The following is a 16361-nucleotide window of genomic DNA, read 5'->3' on the forward strand; positions in this document are numbered from 1 at the left end:
TGTATTTTCTGTGTGTTTTTTCGCTTGTATATTGATTAGTTTTGGTTTATCTAAATTAATGCTTATTATGTTTTCTGTTAGCCTTCTGGGGTTAACTACTTTTTCGCTTTGACTTCTTCGACTAGTTGTCGTTACGAGATATTTCTTTTAGATTTTTGATCACGCATCCCTCACTCTTAAGCCATTTTTGAATTTCTCTGCCCTCTCTCCCGGTGACTGAACCTTGTCTATATATATATATATATATATCTTCTATATCTTCAGCCGATTCTGGTGACGTGTGTGTGTGTGTATATCTGTTTGTGTGTATCTGTGCTGTGCAAGTGGGTTGTGTATGTGTGTGTGTGTGCGTGCGTTTATACCCTAGATAAAACTAATAGTTCCATAATAGCAACAATTTTAAATTTAATCCTGCTCACGCCGCCTTTGAATCTCTCGCTATCCTACAGTTTCTGCAGTTCCTAGTCCCAATAAAAAAAACAAAAAAATTGTCCAACTAAACAGTCGAAAATTATACTAATATTGTCTTCAGATCTGTGTCGATCCTTGTATCTCGATAATGTTTGCCCTGGTTAGCTCAGGAGTGTCCTTGCAAGCCTCTTGAGGTGTGATCCTGTGTGTCCTGTGTGTCTCAGTGTCTTTCTGTGTGTTTCGGGTGTCGTTTTTGGAGTGTCAAAAGTTCGATGGAAGGATTACAAAGAATTTCAAGTTGCTCGATTGTGTTCTGACTTTCAGCTGGTGCCCAACTCCAATTATTGCAAAGCGAAGACTCCCGTCTGGTGTGTCGGACTGTCTTCCTGGAGCAGAGGAATGCCTGGAAAATATTTTACAAAGTTAGTTAAAGATGTCAGGAGAAGATTAAACTGTTACAAGAGGGTAAATTAAGTAATCCATTACCAACACTAGAGGACGACTAGTTTAGCTTAAAGAATATAACATAGGATACTATTCTATTTCTTTTTTTTTTTTAAAGAAGTAATGGAGCAGAGGAATACCTGGAAAATATTATTAATGTTTGTTAAAGTTTGTTTGGGACTACTAAAGATTAAACCATCACATGTGGGTAAAATAAATAATCCATTACCTAAATAAGATGACTATTTCCTCTTAAAGTACAGGACTATTATTTGCTCTTCTAAAAAGAAGTAATGATAAAGGGGGGACCCTTGTTGGTTTTCTAATATTATTTCTGCTCTAATTTCTAATCAATAATCGGTGGAAACTGCTCTATAGCTATCAAAAATAGATAGATCATTTGAGATACCTAGAACACCTGGTAGACCTCTCACATGTGGGCTACCGCCAAGACTGTAAGTCATTAGAGAAATATATTTAAAGACCCAAAAATTGAGGGTTTATAACGAAGAGCTTACGTGACGGATCTCATAGGGCCATAACCTCATCGCCGCCACCCCCGCCCATGTCTCCGTTGGTGGGAGCACCCACATTGCTCTTGTTGAGGACCGTCTCCGTGTCCACGCAGCCCTTGAAACGCATCTTGGCATCGTCGCCCACATAGACGGTGGTCTGACACATGATCAGGATGGAACAGGAGACGACGAACAGGACCGATGGCACCACCGAGGCGAACACAAACTGGCGATAGGTGACCTCCAGGTCGAAGCGTGCCACAACCACATCCTTTTTCCCTGGCGAATAGAAGCAGGGAAATCGTGCCCTGGCATTGTGATCACTGCCATCTCGTCCAAAGTCCTTCAGAAACTCCTTGCACTCGTCCATCAGGGTGTTCACACAACCCTCCAGGTTGATCATCAGCTTGGACTCATTGGAGATGGTCAGATCGACATCGGGTGGTGCTATCTCCGGCACTGGAGTGGCCACCGAAACGTGCAGGTGGCTGAGATATGTGAAGTTGGTCAGATCGCTGAGCATGTTGTGCTCCAGGGTGGAACCATTGATGCAGTCCACCGCATCCACCTGATCCGAGGTGTGCCTGATGAAGTAGCACGAGGTCATGGCCACATTATCATTCGATTCGTTCCACACCTCCTCCAGTGTCTCGGCATTAATGGCATTCTGACACTGCGATAGATATACCTTGTCCCCACTGAGCACCACCACATTCTTGTTCCGGGTGGGTATATCCACACACCGCCGGTCGCAGTTATAGGGAGTCCTGATTTTGCGGCACGTTCCCCTGCTGCACGAGTACAGACCACTAATGTCCATGCAGTTGATCTTGCCCCGTCGGCCGGAGCACTTGACCGGTGCATCGCTGTTGTGGAAGACGCACTCGAAGGCATCCGTGATGTTCAGACACTGGCCGGCGGTGCAGTTGAAGGTGCCGGTGAGGTTCTTGCACTCATCGTTGATGCAACGAGCCTTATCCGCCCGATCCTGATCGATGCCATAGCACGTTTTATTGGCCGAATTGGTGCAGTTCTGGAATATCAAATTGCTGCCATTGCTGCGAAGATTGACGTAGATCTGGATGCAGGCGCCAGAGGTTTTACTCAGGCACCACTCGCCACAGCTGCCCCACTCGCAGTTGTCCTTGTTGACCGCCCTGGTGGTGGTGCACATCACCGGCGTGGGATCGATGCCACTCTTGAAGGCCCTCGTGGATGGCATGTATATGGCCACGGTGAGATAGACGAGGGCCACCGAACTCAGCACCAATGTCATCTGGCAAATGCATATGGTGCCGCATATCCGAGTGTCCTGCGGCGGGACAACCAAGTCCTCGGTGGCCACCTTCTTCTTGCCCATCGCTTATGGCTTCTGGCTTCTGGCTACTACTACCCTGTAATTCGCTGACTGCGATCCAAAAGCCCAGTGGTTAATCCCTCGCGTGCAATCCAATTAGCAACTCGTCATAATGTCGGTTTTCTTTTTTTTTATGTAGTCTATCGATTTCGTGGCTGCAAAACGCTGCGTGGGCGGTGTATGATGTGCTATGTTATATAATGGCCCTGCGTAGGTTGAGATTTTCCTCTGGGTGTTTTTCCTTTCGCACCACAAAACCCAAACTTTGCTGGCTGCGCACGTTTCCAGCTGGAGGAGGACACACACGTTTTCACGTTTTTTTTTTTTTTTTTGGATAGGCCAACCTATTGATTTTTGGCCTAGCTGACCCCGCACACAGAAATTCACTTTAATCACTGGAGTTCATATGCTGGCCAGTTGCATCACGTGTTGTTCGCTTGAGCGACTGCCTCCAAAGCCACTGCCTTGTCCCTTCTTTTTTTTATGAATTTAAAGGAGTTTTATGCAATTTATCTACAATTATTTGTTAACTATTGAGCAGTGCTATTTTGTTGGCAATTATATTTTTCCCTTCGAGTTACTGGCAGCTGGTGGCTCGTGACCCAAGGCTTCTGCTCCTCACTGGCGACTGCATTCGGCTCGGCTCCGTGTGGGTCTCCGGGTCTCTAAGTCTCCGGGTTTTGCAGCTCTCCAGCTCTCCGGATTTTCTCCTCACTGACCGCCGACAACATGCCACATATCGTGGCGGGTCGGTCTCGTGAATTTTTCTGCTCTCGCTTTTTGGCACACAAAATCTCGGCTCTGCGCGCGCACTTTTATTGCAAAATCAATAGTTCCGCATTCACATATTGCTGAAAAGAGCAGGCATCCCCAATCCCCAATCCTTACTCCCTATCCTTCACCCCCGCCCACGCTCGCCAAGCTGGCTCCAATCGGTGCCCATTCCCAGCGAGCGTTTCCCATTGATTAAGTCGGCCTCCACATGGCCAAGAGTGCAAGTGCACCGAGTGCCATGTGCGGAGGCTTTGTGTTTGCTCCAGTTATGCTCAACCGCTCATCACGTTCCGTATATTAATATGCTCATACGATAACTTTAGTTATAAATACAATGCATATGCATCAAAGTAGTACAAATTAAAACTATTAATGCGATTGATATATGAAAGTAGTTGAATCATTTTACGGTTTTAACTTATATACTATGAAAATTAAAGCAATTTTAAATTGTAATTAAATCAAAATTCAACCAGAACAAAGTCTAAGTCTAGGACCTATTAACATGCTTGCTCTTAAAATGTAACACAAATCTTAACGAAAAATTGCAACTGAGTATATCCAAGTATATAGTTTATCGACGTATTCTATGAAAAAAATAAAATTACATTAAATGGCATTTAAAAATTTAGGAAGAGCATACATTACTATTCGATCAATGATAGGTTTTATAAATTTATAAAATAAAAGTTTAGCGTTTTTTTTTATAACAAAAACAGAAAAGAGGTGGTTGGGAAAAAATATGAGTATAATAACTGAATTCTTATCTCAAACGGGTACTACACATTATTACTCATGTTTTTGCACAAGCCGAACGTCTTTTTTTTGCTATTGTAAGCATTTTGTTGTAAACAATTTTGTTGCTCGTTAAAATATCAATAAATATAAATGACTGCCATTTAATATGTTTTGAAGTGTAAAAAGTCATACTGCAGAAAATTCACAAACAAAGTTTATTTTTGTTAAAATGTAGCTATACAAAAATGTACTCACAAATTATACTTTTTGTAGACTGTAGCAAAGTCGATAAAAAAAATGTCTACCGATTATATGCAAATATAAACACGAGATATACTAATATTTAATATCACGAAAACTATGATAAGCAAACAGCTAGCTTTTGATCACTAAAAATAAACCAATAAAAATACAGTAAACGCATTAATTTGTCTATATTTGCCAATAACTAAATCACAAATACAATGACTGATTAGTAAAATTACCTACAAAACGGAAAACAATAATCTCTTCAACTACTTTGAATATATATTGTAATACAAGAATCGCTTATGTGGCAAGTCTGAAGAATGTTCAATTACAAAATCTGATTCACAGGTTTGTACATAAATGTTTAGAGAATAAGAACATGGCTAATACTTTGCAAAAAACAATAATGAACAAAGCAATAGGTAAAGAAGTTTGATACGGTGTTCAAAGTGGGGAGTTTACAATATCAATAGATTAATGTTGTTAGTTGGCAAATAGTAGGGCGTATCTGGATATCGGCTATCCCGTCCTTATCAACATGCCAGTTTTAAAGTACAAATGTAGATTAGCAAAGCTTTTGTTTCCGTGTAATATCCGAACTGAGTGATGTGGCTGCGGATCCGGAGAAGATGCCTCCTCCGCCAGAGATTAGCTACGAGGGGTGCTCCCAGTTGGGATTCCCTTATCCATCCTTGATGGGATTTCCCCAGGACGAGGCGATGATCCTGATGGTCTTGCCATCGAGCTTTGGTCCCAGTAGTGGATTCAGTTGCGCCAAATAGCAGCAGAGCCAGAAAAGCCAGCAAACGACGGCGGTCAGCAGGAAAATGCAGCGCACCAGGTCATCCTGCGGTCCCTTGGTCACCAGGATCGGTCCGAACTTGGCCACCGCCGCCCAGAAGACGGTGAAAAAGATGATCATCAGGATGACTTCCATGGCAGCGCCTATTTTTTGCTTTACTTTCTTTTTGCGTCTAGTTAAACTCTGCTTTTATTAATCATCTGTGGCAATCAGTGCTGCCACTTTAGCAATTTACTTGCTAGATCTGGCAGCTTTAAATTTCATTTCTCTTTTTTTTAATGTTATTAGTTGATTGCAGTGAACAACTTGAAATTGTTTAGGTTAAATTGCCTAACATTTATAAGCAAAATAACTGGAAATTAAACAACTGTCTCACACCAAACTTTTTTTTCAAATCTAGCTATTTTTGCTTCGGGAATTCTGGCAGCGCCGACTTTCTCAAGAGAAATGCACTAACGCGTTTCACCAAAATCAACGCGCTGCACAGCACTAGCACACACTGTCAATTATTTTCAGCACTGGGCAACTGTTGGTTTGGCGGCTTAATTTTATTGCTTAAATTTTTTTTAACGCTATTTAATACGTGGTCTTAGTGTTCTTTTTCATAATTATATTTAAAGGTGTGAAATGGCTTTAGATTCAACATGCATAATTTGCTAAATAGAGGTTTGAAAATGCTTTCGTTTTGGTTAAATATTTATAAATATTTATTAAAAAGTTCTCAGTGCTTGTTCTCCTGTAGGGGATTCACTAAGAGATAATAATAATACTAATTCGATAAATGTTGAATTATTAATAATTTGAAGACAATTCTAGTAGTTGTCACAAACAACAATTACTTACTATCTATTTTTGAAAAAACTAGTTTCGTGCTATCTATAATTTGAAAGAAAAATCCATTAAAAATTAATTTCAGTGCATTGATATGTGGTATGAATGACGTATTTCGTTCAAGTACCAGTTGGAAATTGATTGAAATGTATTGGACACTGAAGTGGTAAAACATTGACTATTGGCAGTTTGGATGTGTATAGAACTACTTGGTGGCGAACCCTTGAGCCCACCCGACTACAGGGTATCACAAAGTTGGTCACAAAGTGACTTTCTAACGACACCATCACTTCGACACGCTCCACTTTTGTTTTTATCACATGCCAAATGGAATAATCAATGGCCACAGGGAGAAATTCTAGTTGCACGCTAAATCAATGGGAAGTGCGCTTAGATGTAGGCAACGATTTTGAGGGTCATCGAAGGATCTGTACGGGATTTCCATTTCGGATCGAAGTTTTCGGGCAGCAGCAGCAGCAGTACTCACATGTAAATTATGGATGTTTCAGCTTCGAGTGTTAAGGTTTATTTACGTTCCTGCCTTTGGGGACACGCACACGCGGATTTTGGGGGGCGGTGGGCGTGGGGGCAGGATAACGACACCAATACACTTGCAGCAATCGCAGTCACAGTTGCACAGTGTGCCATCAAAATCGTTTCATAACCCGCACATGTCTCACACTTCGACGGGTCTCGACGGTCTATTCGATTTCCTTTTTGATCCTTAGCTAACCAAGTGCCACAAATGCTGCGTTTCTGCACTTTTCCACCATTTCCCCGTGGCTGGGCGAGCCGAGAAAATTCCAAACACAGGAGAACGTTTCGTTACGTTTCCCTGCTGTTTACGCCACTTCTGACACTTCTCAGCTTTCGACCAGCGGAGCTCTCCCATTCTGGTGGGGATCGGCAAGCGCCTGCGCCGGCTAGCTTTACGTCATCGCTGGCCGCTGTTGCTCCCAGCGGGAGAATGGGTTAGAGAGAGCTTTCAGCAGTGTTGGTCAGACTTAAAAGGCCTAAAAACAAGAATAATACTAGCTCTTGACATTTAAAAAAATATATATATGTATATTAAACTAAAACCCAATTTTTGTTATTTTTTCAATCACATTTTTACACTAAAGCAAGCAAATCAAAACTGAATAATTTAATCTTATTTGCTTTTACAGAGTTTAAGTTGTGTACAATTTTTTACTTAATTTAACTTAAAAAAACAAATGGATCATGCTAGAACATAAAATGTTTTTACATAAACTTCAAACAAAGTTTAAAAGCTAGTTCCAAACAATGTAAATAATGTGGTTTTTTAGTTTTACTTTCATAGCGGACAAGCAGGGAATATTAGAATTAATGTTACCACTTAACTGTTATTGAAATAAAATCTGTGAGTTTATTAGTTCCTCAGTTCTAAAGTAGCGCATGAGCAGGGATCTTAAAAATTTTTTCCTGACTGTTTTTACTTTATTACCTAAAAACAGCTATGCGTAAAAGAAAAATGCTGGAAAAGCCAAACGAAGATATTTTAATATCCTCATTGCCGCATTCCATGTCAAATTAGCTAGATCTGGCAAGTTATTGGCTAAGAGGGGAACCCTGGGAACTCAAGTTTGCGAACGGTGCAGGCGAAAGCTCCGCTCCGAAGCTTCAATTGGACTTGGGCCCTTAATTCCGCTGCAGTGTTGCCAGTGGCAGGCAGTCCTTTCGCTGAAGAGTTCAGCCGTCGTGTTGTCGCCTTGCTCCTTTTCTTGGTTGTTGTCGCCGTCGCCGTTGTCGTTGTCGTTGCCTTTGTCGTCGTAGTTGTCGTTATCGTGGTCGTTGTCGCCCTGCTCTATTGTTGCCACCAAAAAAAAAAAAAGAAGAAACGCAAGAGACGAACAAAAAATGCCACGAAAGAAAATGTGGAGCGTGAATGTGGCGATTGTTCAGCATTAGCAACTTTTGACCCCGTGCGCAATCAGGTCACCATTGTTCCATGGTAAACAGTGGTAAACCGAATGAAAACCAAAAAACCGAAAAACGGCAAATGTGTGCTGGTGATTTGTGATTGAAAATGCGTAATCCCCGTTCCGTTGTCATCGTGTTCACCGCGTAACCTGAACCTTGAGTAAACACACACACAAACGCAAGTCGAAAAGGGGAGCACGCAACTCTACGTCACAAGAGCTTAATAGAAAGACGGGTAGGGTGAGAGGGGCCCCTACAAAAATACCTTTAAACTACTGTAGTTCAACTACATTTAATTGATCTCCAAAAAGGGGGAGAGAAATCTTTATTGAGGACCTCCCAAAAAAAAAAATTGTTTCGTGCATGGCACAAGAAGTTGGCTCTACTCTAGCCCACTCACTCACTCCTTTGAGAGCTCCTTTGCCGCATAATTTCGATTGGAGCTGGCTCTCTCGCTTTTGTTCTTCACCTCCCCCCTTTTTCTAAGGCTCTGTGTACGTGTGTGTGTGATTGTGTGTTTGTGGGGGGCCTTGCATGTGCACGGCCTGTTTCCAGTTCCTATTCTGGTGTTTGTGTGAGTGAAAGCGTGCCAAATGAATTGAAAATTACATGTGGCTCCGCTATGTCTCCCCCCTCTCCAAGCCCCTCCCCCCCACAAATGCATCGAAGGAGTTTTATTATTTAAACACGACGAGTTGAGCTCATTTGTGCCGTGCCGCGTGTGTTTCCGTTTCGTAACACTCGAGGTTACATAAAAATAGCCATCGTCACCATTTTCTGGGGTCTTTAAAAATATACACGCATTAATGGCAAAGCGCGGCCTAACGGTATTTTAAAACGGTAAACTCACGCACCCCCTTACACCCACACTCTCTTATAGCCTTTGTGAACTGCACGTGGCAAGGAAAGCAAGAATAACGGGAGAAAGAGCAAGCGAGAAAGAGCGAGCGAGAAATAGCCAAGCAAAGCAAAATAGTGAACAAGAAAAACAAAACTGTCCGTCCAGCATTCTTTTTTCTACACAGCACTACACATTTAAAGAATGTAAATGTAAAGTGAGTCAAAATCAGAGAGAGAGACCTCAAAACTGGCCATTGGCAGGCCAACAACACACACAGACACACTCAAACACACACACACACATACGCACACGTATCCTGCTTTGCCGCAGTCATAAAATAATCAAGAAGCAGCAAGAGCTAAATCAGGCGAAAGCAAGAGGACTGCAGCGTGCTGATGTTGACGAAACATCTCCGTTGGGACGAATAAAGCAATTAGCAAAGGTTCGAAATTGCCCCCACTGCCAGGAGGAGCGGATGAGCGGAGCGAAAGGATGCAGGATGCGTGGGACTCCGTGGAGTATTTAGCCTAATCGAGAGTGATGCCGAGCACAAAAATGCAGGACCCTCCCTGCAAAAGTCAGCAATGTGCGAGATAACGGGACACCGGACAGCCAGGCAACCAAAAAAAAAGAAGGAAAAGCAAAAGCAAAAGCAAACGAAACGAGAAATCGAACTCTCCCTGTGATATAACTTGCACCGTAATCGTAATCTAGCTCTTAGTTATCGTTATCGATCAATAATCGCCATAATCGCCGCAATTGTAAGCTAAGTTACAGCACTAAATATCGCCGCTCTGCTCCGCCGCCGCCACCGCCAGACCTGCGCCTAAAAAAAAATCAAATATATAGTTATATAGTATAGACTATAGACTACTAAACCCGACCAAAATCGAGCTAAAATATGGGAGACGAGCAGGACAAGCGAACCGGCAAGGAGAAGCTGCTGTTCTACACCACCGCCTTCTTCATCCTGCTGGGGACTTTCAGCCTGTTTGCCTTCCTGTTCCTGGTGCCCTTCGTCATCGAGCCCGCCTTCACAACGATCTTCATGCAGTTCGAGGAGGTCCCGGCTCTTTGCGAGACCTACGACACGGAGATCTATTACGGGGCCAAGAACTGCTCGTGGGCGTCCTGCCGCGAGGGCTGCACCAAGGATATCTACACGTGCACCCAGATCCGGGTGAACTACCGCCTCAATCTGTACAACTACACCGATGAGTTCAACTTCACGGAGTATCACATCAATCTCAAGGAATCGGAGCGCATAGTGCCGCCCGTAAAGCGAACGGATCGCTATGAGCGGGCTCTGAGGAGCGACTACGAGTACGATAATCTGGGCACCGGTGGCACCGGACTGGATATCGACTTGGGTGGCGGGCGGCTGGAGCAGCTGAATTTCGGGGATGCCGACGGCTCCAACGGGTACCTCATCGAGGATTCGGAGGATACGCACGGGCTGAGTGCCTCGGGCACCCTTATTCCCGACGAGCGAAGACCCTTCGACGAGATCTCCGAGCTTAACGAGGGCCTCATGGGCAATCGATCCATGTACTACTATGTGGGGGCGCGGCTCTTTCCGAACGTCAAGGGCTGTGGCTACCCGCCTATGCTCAATTGTACCATCTGGCTGAAGAGGTACACCAAGATCGGCATGAAGTTCCCATGCTACTACTCCAAGGTGGATCCCAGTCTGGTCATCAGCGACCTGGACTACTGGCAGAACACCCTGAATCTGGTGTACTCGATGGCTATTCCCATACCCTCGTTCATCATCTCGGTGATCTATCTGACGTACGCCTACTTCAAGATCTACAACGAGGACGAGGAGACGGCGCCGCTGGACAAGAATGCCGAGGACATGGACATCGATGACATCGATGCCGTGGACGACAGCGATGGCGCCGTGCTGGCCGACAATGTGGCCGGCAGCCAGATCATCAACATGGACTCCACCACCAACGACAGTTGTCTGGAGGGTGTCCTGCCCAACGGCGGTCCCGGAATGACCGCCTCCATATCGCAGGGTGGCTCGGTGACCACCCCGGGTGGTCATCCGTACATCGCGCAGAGTCCCGCGGGCTCGCAGATGACGCCCAACTCGGAGATGAACTCGTTCGGCCACCAGCTAAAGGTCCAGATGGCCGACGAGCTGTCCAGGGACTCGCTGGAGAACGGAGTTATCTCCACGTCCAACTCAGTGCAAGGGTAAGATGGGACGATGACGAACAGAGGTCTGTCAAAAGTGGGTCTGTCGACAAAGAAATTCCAATAACCTTAAAAATAATAATATAATAGAATAACCTAGTATTGCCTTCTGATTTATTTATTTTAAGAACGGATTTTTCTTTTAAAAGAAAAATTTTGGCTAAGCTTCTTTTTAGGCCATTCTTACCATTCTAAAAAATAGGATGTCAATTAAAAAATATAAAATCAATTTTATTTGCAGTATTTAACTATGAAATATAGCAAGTCTTACAATCATTAGGTAATCAATACTTATGTATTTTTTATAAGGAACAAAAACGGTTTGTGGAGGTCCGGAAATTTTCCTTGAAATATGTATTTACTTGATATCTACTTGATATGTATATTACGTATACTTAATAATTAAGAATTGTGGATTACGTATACGTTCCTGACAATTTGTAGCATACCCTTATGGGCAAGTTAAGAAAAGCGGAAAACAAGAAACTTAAAGCCTTACTAAATTATGTGTTTGATTAAAACCTCTAACACACCCAACTTTTACCCAAAAAATAATATATTTCAATATATTTTGTGTTACAGAAACTTGAGCAAGACGATGACGACGAGTATCTCAACTCCTCCTGGGCCGACGGCGGCAGTCTGAAACGTCAGGCGCATGGTCTGGAAAATGTTAGATTCCGATTCGGAAAATGAGCCGCTGCTGGATTCGTAGGCCGCCGAGCGGACAACGGACCACGGAGCAGGCGGAGATCATCGGAGCAGCGACCCAATCCAAATCCAAAGAACAAAACCGAAAAGCGATAACCCCAAGTATTTCTACCCGAAACAATCGACAACAACGCAGCGAATGCGACCGAACCTGAATACCTTCAGAGCTGTTAGCGGCACCTAAATGAACTATGATAGATTATATTTACCTTATGGACTAGCTACTCAGACACCCACTCACCCACATAAAGCACGCTAGAAATCCGGAGTAACTCCGGATCGCCACACCCACTCAAAATTGCAACACACGGGCATTAGTATATCTGCACAGTATCTGATATCTGGAGATTGGACGGATAATGGATGATGCCACATCTTAGGCGATTGGTACAAAATACAATAAACATAGACCGCAAGAACTCGAGCATGGAGTGCTATTCATATACCTAGAGGAAACTATAATACTTATACACGCATATACAAATATTTACTTGAATTATTTTTCTATTTGCAACAATCGTCGTCGTCTCGAGGCCGAAAAATAAAAAACACAGAAACTACACACTACCCATGCCCGAAAACCAAAAAACCGAATAAAGCAAATAAAAGTAAAACATAATAAAGCGCGCAACTTATTTACAAATCGATAAATCGAGGCGCTGAGGTTTTTTAAATATTGTAATGCCCATTCAAGTGCTGCAGACCGCAAAACACAAGCGAGGAACACTCGAAACCAAAAACAGAAATTAAATTTACCGAACGAATGCATCGTGTATTTAATTTAAACGTAACGATAAACGAAAGCAAGTCGAATGCCTATATTTGAAGTAAATTAAATTAAAATTAAATTAAATTAAATTAACGTAAATTAACTAACAATTGTTATCCTTCAAATTAATGCGGATAAAAACTCACAGCTTTAACTAACTGAAACGGAGGCATAAGATTTTTCTTCTACATATTTATTTTATTAAGATTATTAACGGATAATGAATATTTATAGGTCCTACAAATGGTTCAAGCTATTCAATTAAAAACTTACAAATAAAATATTGCATTAAATCTTAATAATTTAGGTCTGAAATTAAATATAAAATAACGTTTCCTTTTTATATTACAAACAAAACCGAAAACCGAAACACATTTCTAAAAGCGAAGGCGAATAATCTCAAAATTCGTTGCCTAGGCATATAGAAGCATCCGCATCAGCATCTGCATCCGCATCAATAAACTGCACTTTTGCGCATAATGTATCAATGAAAAGCGGCAAAGAACTACACAGAAAATCGTTTGTTTTTAACGACAGTTGAAGATTGTTAACGAGAGTTAAGCAATGGCAAAACAGAAGCGCAACTATTAGCTAATATCATGTAAAACAGACAAACAAATAACAAAATGCTACTAGAATTGAAACCAAATACATGAAAATCTCGAAATAAATACGCATTTAGCAGCCTAAATCATTCTGGAGTTTTATTTTCGATTTCAGCTTACAAATTTAAGACACAAACTATTATTTTTCAATTATAGTTTTTCGAAAAACTGGAAGTTAATTGAACTTTATTCATTTTTAAAAATACAAAAGTGTTATTTTGTGTTATTTAGTGGTAAACAGTTTTTTTTACTTTTACTTTACAAATATATGCTGTTTGATTGATATAAAAATCAATTCAAAATATCACTTATTTATTTGCATTTGTCCTTTAAAATTCGAATTAAAAAAATTTCGAAAGTATTTCGAGATATATTTTATAACTCAATTATAGGATACGGAAAAAGTATTCTGGGATCAATATTATTTTTTTGTATAAAGGTAAGATTTCTCTTAAAATATATTCTTAAATCGCCTTTCCAATAAGAAGTTGTTAATAATTGGCGCCATCAGGTTTTGTTCCCCGGACGTTTTACAACACTACAAAATTTTAGTGAATGGCAGTGCTGCCAGAAACTTCGAAGCAAAACTAGCTAGTTTTGGAAAAATAAGGCAGTACAGACAATCTGCTTTGTAAAAAAAAAATTGCTAAGGCAAAAACTTAAAAAAATTATAAAAGTTTAAATTTAACTTATAAAGATAGAATTGCAAAAGGTTGCCAAAATTGGCAACTAAATAGCTCATGTGGCATCACTACTGGATATCAGGGAAGAGGAAGCAATCAGCTGTTGCCGTTTTCACCTGTGCCGAGAAAAAAATTGCTAAAACGAATACTTGTAAATGTGTTTAAAAACAAATCACGGCTGCCCTACTTTATTAACGCTGCTATTCAACTATATAGACGTCCGATTCCGTTAAGGAATACGGAAAAATACGCTGCAGTAGAGTAAAACCTAGATTGAGGCACACCGACGGCAACATTTTTTTTTTTGTAAACAAATATTTTGCCGTGGAAAAAACTTAGCTATCAGTTAACAAATGCCGTTTAGCTGAGGAAATCGTAAAAAAATTGCTTCGATGGACAATAAAAAGGATATTTACAACCTTTGGGTGCAGTACACGACAAAGGTGAGGCCCATTTTGGAGTAAATCGAGTGATAAGAAGCGGAATTATGGGCGGCGGAGGAGCGGGGGGAGGTGCTCCGATTGCGGGGGCGGCCGCAAAATGTTTAAAGCATTAGTCACCGCAAAACAAAAAGGCAATCGTTTATCAGTTTTTCACCGACTGTAAACAGTGTAATGATTATATAATCCCAGACAGGCTCAAGCTAAGTCCTTCCCTCTCTTTCGCTCTCATCCCTGCAGAACGATGAGACCCATTTCCGGCAGTTTGTGGCCCGCTTTGTGGCCATTTGGAGGAGCCAACTGCAGCTGGACTTCCAGGCTGAGAGCTGCCCCATGTGGCACGAGGTTCTGCCGGACAGTGGTCCCCATTTGGGTCGCCTGCCGGACGAGCTGCTGCCCGCCATCGGCAAGTTCATCATTGTGGCCAGAGATGCCTGCGAAACGGAAGGAAAACTGGAGGAGGAGGCCATCGAACAGGTGGCCATTCTGGTGGACTGCTTGGTGATTGTGTGCCGGCACTTTGACAACATCTTGGCGGTCATTAAATACGAGTACAAGCCCAATCTGATAGCCATACTCTCAAGAGTGTTCAAGCAAGTGAGTAGATTACTTAATTACACTATTAAATCCGATAACCAATCACTTTATTTTAGCAAATGGAGCTGCCTCAGGCCTTGCCCGCTATAAGCCATCTGTTCGGCAGCTTCTCGGCTTTCCTGGAGGTCATGTACGATCCGTATCTGACATGGCGCAGTTTTGTGCGGGGCCAAACGGCAGACTACAGTCGACTCTCCTACAAGCCGCACTCGGTTCATGTGGAAATTGTTCCATTTATTTATGGTAAGTATCGAGTACAAGAGGCAATGATGGAAGTGTTAGCTCTTGCAGCTTATCTATATATGAGCCCCACCTAATTGCCTCCTCCCCCATCACTGCCCCTTAATTGTTTGACTCTCTAACATATTGCGTTGGCTTGCTTTCAGATTGCTTTCAGGAGGAGAAACTCATCCGATATGCGGAAATAGGCGAGAGTCTGCTGAATATCCTGGGCGCTGTGATTTGCGGCTCGCAGGTAGCGCCAGAAAGCGTCTCCAGTCCCCAGTCCTGTGTAGTCCTTTCTAAACATACTACTTTGAAAACCGTTTAACTATTAACCTCACTTCCTGACAGCTTCTCTTTATGCTCACTGCTTTCGCTATTAATGTTCATTAGAGCTCTATCATTCCGTTTCCTTGTCCACTCTCGTTTCGTTTCATTTCGTGTATCGTTGATGTGGCTGGATCCCCTCCAGCTGCAGCTGAAAGTGCAGAAGTCTCTAAACTCGACCTCCTCGACCCTGACAAATAGAAATACTAACGCTCTAACCACTTCTTCACTTGCCCCCTGCTCGGGTGATGGGCTGCTAGACTGTGATAACTTGGTGAGTGGTGGAACCATCTGTTGTCCCGATCATTGTTGTCCCCCTAACCGTTGTCCATGCATGCCATTGCTTGTCTGTCCCGCGATCCTGTTGAATTCCATCCGTATAATGGTGTTTTTGGTTCGCCCAGCGCAATGGCATGAAGGCCATTTGCCCCGCCACGGTGTCCATCACCATGAGCATTCTGCGGCAGTGGGAAAGTGCCAGCAAGCTGCGCCGCGTGGCCCTTCAATGCTATGCCCTGATGGTCATAGTGCTGCAAAAATCTAGTCCGGAAGAAGTAAGTCACCAACTATATCAATTTCACATCTTACTAATCGTAACTCTCTCTCTTGTGAAACAGCGCCAAATAGACCTAGTTACATTAGTTCAACTTTATTGTGATGCTCTGCAAGAGCTGCTGGCCACCAAGCACTTTGACAGCGGCGATGCCAACTTCGATATAGCCAGCGATGCTGACCAGGATGTGGCCATCGACATGGCCGCCCTCTCCTCCTCGGTGGCGGCTGTGAAACTCTTTGTGGCTGGCGATGCCGGTGTTAGTGAGGCAATCGCTGATTCCAATCTACTGGAACTGCTCACCAGTCTGCCAAAACGAATAAGAGTAAGGAGTTTGATCTTTTAG

General features: G+C 42.7%; 4 protein-coding genes across 9 annotated transcripts in view; 2 read left to right on the forward strand and 2 right to left on the reverse strand.

Annotated features, from left to right (window-relative positions):
- Positions 1–700: 700 nt before the first annotated feature.
- On the reverse strand, positions 701–4526 carry LOC108145917. The gene is made up of 2 exons (XM_017271602.2): positions 1374–4526; positions 701–814 (listed from the first exon to the last, which is right to left on the reverse strand). The coding sequence occupies exon 1, from the start codon at positions 2728–2730 to the stop codon at positions 1384–1386; it is 1347 nt and encodes a 448-aa protein (XP_017127091.1). The 5' UTR covers positions 2731–4526; the 3' UTR covers positions 701–814; positions 1374–1383.
- Positions 4527–4649: 123 nt separating this feature from the next.
- LOC108145919 (V-type proton ATPase subunit e) lies at positions 4650–5510 on the reverse strand. The gene has a single exon (XM_017271605.2). It carries the CDS (start codon positions 5423–5425, stop codon positions 5171–5173), a length of 255 nt encoding a protein of 84 aa, XP_017127094.1. The 5' UTR covers positions 5426–5510; the 3' UTR covers positions 4650–5170.
- Positions 5511–7804: 2294 nt separating this feature from the next.
- LOC108145916 (protein tipE) lies at positions 7805–13279 on the forward strand. Of its 4 annotated transcripts, none has more exons than XM_017271597.2 (3): positions 7805–8222; positions 8943–11108; positions 11691–13279. In XM_017271597.2, exons 2-3 carry the CDS (start codon positions 9805–9807, stop codon positions 11752–11754), a joined length of 1368 nt encoding a protein of 455 aa, XP_017127086.1. In that variant the 5' UTR covers positions 7805–8222; positions 8943–9804; the 3' UTR covers positions 11755–13279. The 4 variants fall into 4 exon arrangements, with proteins under 4 accessions (XP_017127086.1, XP_017127088.1, XP_017127087.1 ...); XM_017271599.2 differs by having other exon boundaries at positions 7805–8103; XM_017271598.2 differs by having other exon boundaries at positions 7805–8093.
- A 691-nt stretch (positions 13280–13970) lies between these two features.
- Positions 13971–16361, forward strand: part of LOC108145864 (neurobeachin-like protein 1) — a 36852-nt gene continuing 34461 nt past the window's right edge. The window contains exons 1-7 of one of the 3 annotated variants that reach the window (XM_017271500.2): positions 13971–14319; positions 14557–14913; positions 14970–15156; positions 15300–15388; positions 15608–15736; positions 15867–16016; positions 16080–16340. In XM_017271500.2, coding sequence (XP_017126989.1) covers positions 14269–14319; positions 14557–14913; positions 14970–15156; positions 15300–15388; positions 15608–15736; positions 15867–16016; positions 16080–16340 — 1224 coding nt within the window. In that variant the 5' untranslated portion in view covers positions 13971–14268. The remainder of the gene's footprint in view (positions 14320–14556; positions 14914–14969; positions 15157–15299; positions 15389–15607; positions 15737–15866; positions 16017–16079; positions 16341–16361) is intronic. The other 2 variants (XM_017271501.2, XM_017271502.2) reach the window with 2 other exon arrangements.

Source organism: Drosophila elegans, unplaced genomic scaffold (genome assembly GCF_018152505.1).
Source record: "Drosophila elegans isolate 14027-0461.03 unplaced genomic scaffold, ASM1815250v1 contig_208, whole genome shotgun sequence".
Classification (NCBI taxonomy): Eukaryota; Metazoa; Arthropoda; class Insecta; order Diptera; family Drosophilidae; genus Drosophila; species Drosophila elegans.

Bases quoted from the DNA above. Each gene is read 5' to 3' on its own strand.
- LOC108145917 (XM_017271602.2), bottom strand. From the start codon at position 2,730: ATGGGCAAGAAGAAGGTGGCCACCGAGGACTTGGTTGTCCCGCCGCAG.
- LOC108145919 (XM_017271605.2), bottom strand. From the start codon at position 5,425: ATGGAAGTCATCCTGATGATCATCTTTTTCACCGTCTTCTGGGCGGCG.
- LOC108145916 (XM_017271597.2), top strand. From the start codon at position 9,805: ATGGGAGACGAGCAGGACAAGCGAACCGGCAAGGAGAAGCTGCTGTTC. The intron at 11,109-11,690 runs GTAAGATGGGAC...TTTGTGTTACAG, and splicing joins ACGTCCAACTCAGTGCAAGG to AAACTTGAGCAAGACGATGA.